The following is a 1,862-nucleotide window of genomic DNA, read 5'->3' on the forward strand; positions in this document are numbered from 1 at the left end:
TGGATCCAGGGTTTCTTAACAGGGAGAAGGCAGAGGGTTTTAGTGAACGGTGAGGCATCATATTGGGAAGAGGTTATTAGTGGAGTACCCCAGGGCTCGGTACTGGGTCCTTTGCTGTTTGTTCTGTTCATAAATGATCTACCTGAAGTGGTTAAGCACGGCAGCGAGGTGTTTTTGTATGCTGACGACACTAAAGTGTTCAGGAGGATTTAGGACGTGGAAGATTGCAACAGACTGCAGGGGGACTTAGACGAGCTTAGAAAATAGACAGAGAAATGGCTTTTGTTCTTCCATCCAGAGAAGAGCAAATACATGAGAATTGGCAACACCTCAGGAGACGATAATGGCTACATCATGTACAACAACATCAGCAAAACCAGAACGGAAAGAGACATTGGTGTAGTCATAGACGACAAACTTACTTTTGCTGACCATCTGGCTGAGAAAATAGAGAAGGCAAATAAGATAGTGGGCCTCATTAGGAGAACTTTTGTACACCTGGAACCGGCAACATTTAAGCCTCTCTTCATATCCTTGGTACGGCCACACCTAGAATATGCCAACCAAGTGTGGTGCCCACATCTTATCAAGGATATCGATGCAATAGAAAATGTGCAAAGGAGAGCATCGAAACTGGTGCCATGTCTCAAGGAACTGCCATATGAGGAGAGACTTAAGAGATTAGATCTACCATCATTAGCGTACAGGAGATCGAGAGGAGATCAGATTGAAACATTTAAGATCGTCAACAACAAATATGATAAGGAGTGTACTGAGGGTCTTTTCAGGATGAGGGAGGATAGTGTGACAAGGGGCCATGATAAGAAATTACTCAAGACAAGAGCCAGGCTGAACAGTTGCAAATACTCCTTACCAACCGCGTGGTTAACGTTTGGAACAATTTGCCGGACGAGGTGGTACACTCAGAGACAGTGACACAGTTTGAGTCAAGACTTGATAAATTTTGGAAAACACAGGATCAAAAATTCAATTATAAAGCTCAGATAAGCACCACGTGCCACCGCCACCCACATAGTGTCCTGACTACCATACTGGAGCCACAGGCCCCCTAGGGCCTCTTCCAGGAAAACGTCTATAAGAATCTGTAAGAATTATACAGTCCTGCCCCCAACATTTCAATGTGGCAATAATATTGATATATCATAAGTTCAAATATTATCGAGTAGTTGACAAAACCACCATATCTCCCATAACTGGACCTGAAAATAACCCCAATCGCAGTGATGGTGTAAAGGTATCTCTTCCAATAATCAAAGCAATCAAAAGAGGAAGAAAGGCTGGACAGCAAGCTGAGAGAAAGTTGACAATATCTGGAGGTTGATAAGGAATATAAAAATTATTTGAGAGATGTTTTGAGTCAAACTAAGGAAAGAAGTGTATCGCACGCATTCCATACACACTCATACACTGCAATGGTTTTGTTTTTTCTATCTTATCACACGCTCTTCCCTGCACTGTTAATAGACTAACTTGTGTAAGCATGATAGCTTGTGTTTTATTGTGTTTAAATTTTTGTGAAGTTCCTGCTCAGAGGTCCTTGTATATAAACTCGATGTCTATTAAATAAAGTTTAGTTGCATTCACCTCGCCTCTCAGTTATCATCTAAAGGTGCCTCACACACCGGGGACATTAAAGGTGTGAATTGCTCAAGCACTAAAGCAGAGTATGTTCTCGCGGCGATCACCAAGAACAGTTTCCTGGAAATAGAAGATTGGCTTTGTGAGTAAAAGGACACCCCAATAGCATACGACCCCCCTCAAACAGTACTCGCCATCACCAGACGCCCTTATAGCCAAACATTTTCAGCTCTCTCAACAACCACTGGGGACCAAAGGCTTCG

At 42.7% G+C, this 1,862-nt stretch overlaps 1 protein-coding gene across 1 annotated transcript; it reads left to right on the forward strand.

The window, feature by feature from the left end:
- The first annotated feature begins 312 nt into the window (after positions 1-312).
- Positions 313-936, forward strand: LOC137626197 (uncharacterized). Its single transcript, XM_068357273.1, has one exon. The coding sequence runs from the start codon at positions 313-315 to the stop codon at positions 934-936; it is 624 nt and encodes a 207-aa protein (XP_068213374.1).
- Positions 937-1,862: the final 926 nt, after the last annotated feature.

Source organism: Palaemon carinicauda, chromosome 33 (genome assembly GCF_036898095.1).
Source record: "Palaemon carinicauda isolate YSFRI2023 chromosome 33, ASM3689809v2, whole genome shotgun sequence".
NCBI lineage: Eukaryota > Metazoa > Arthropoda > Malacostraca > Decapoda > Palaemonidae > Palaemon > Palaemon carinicauda.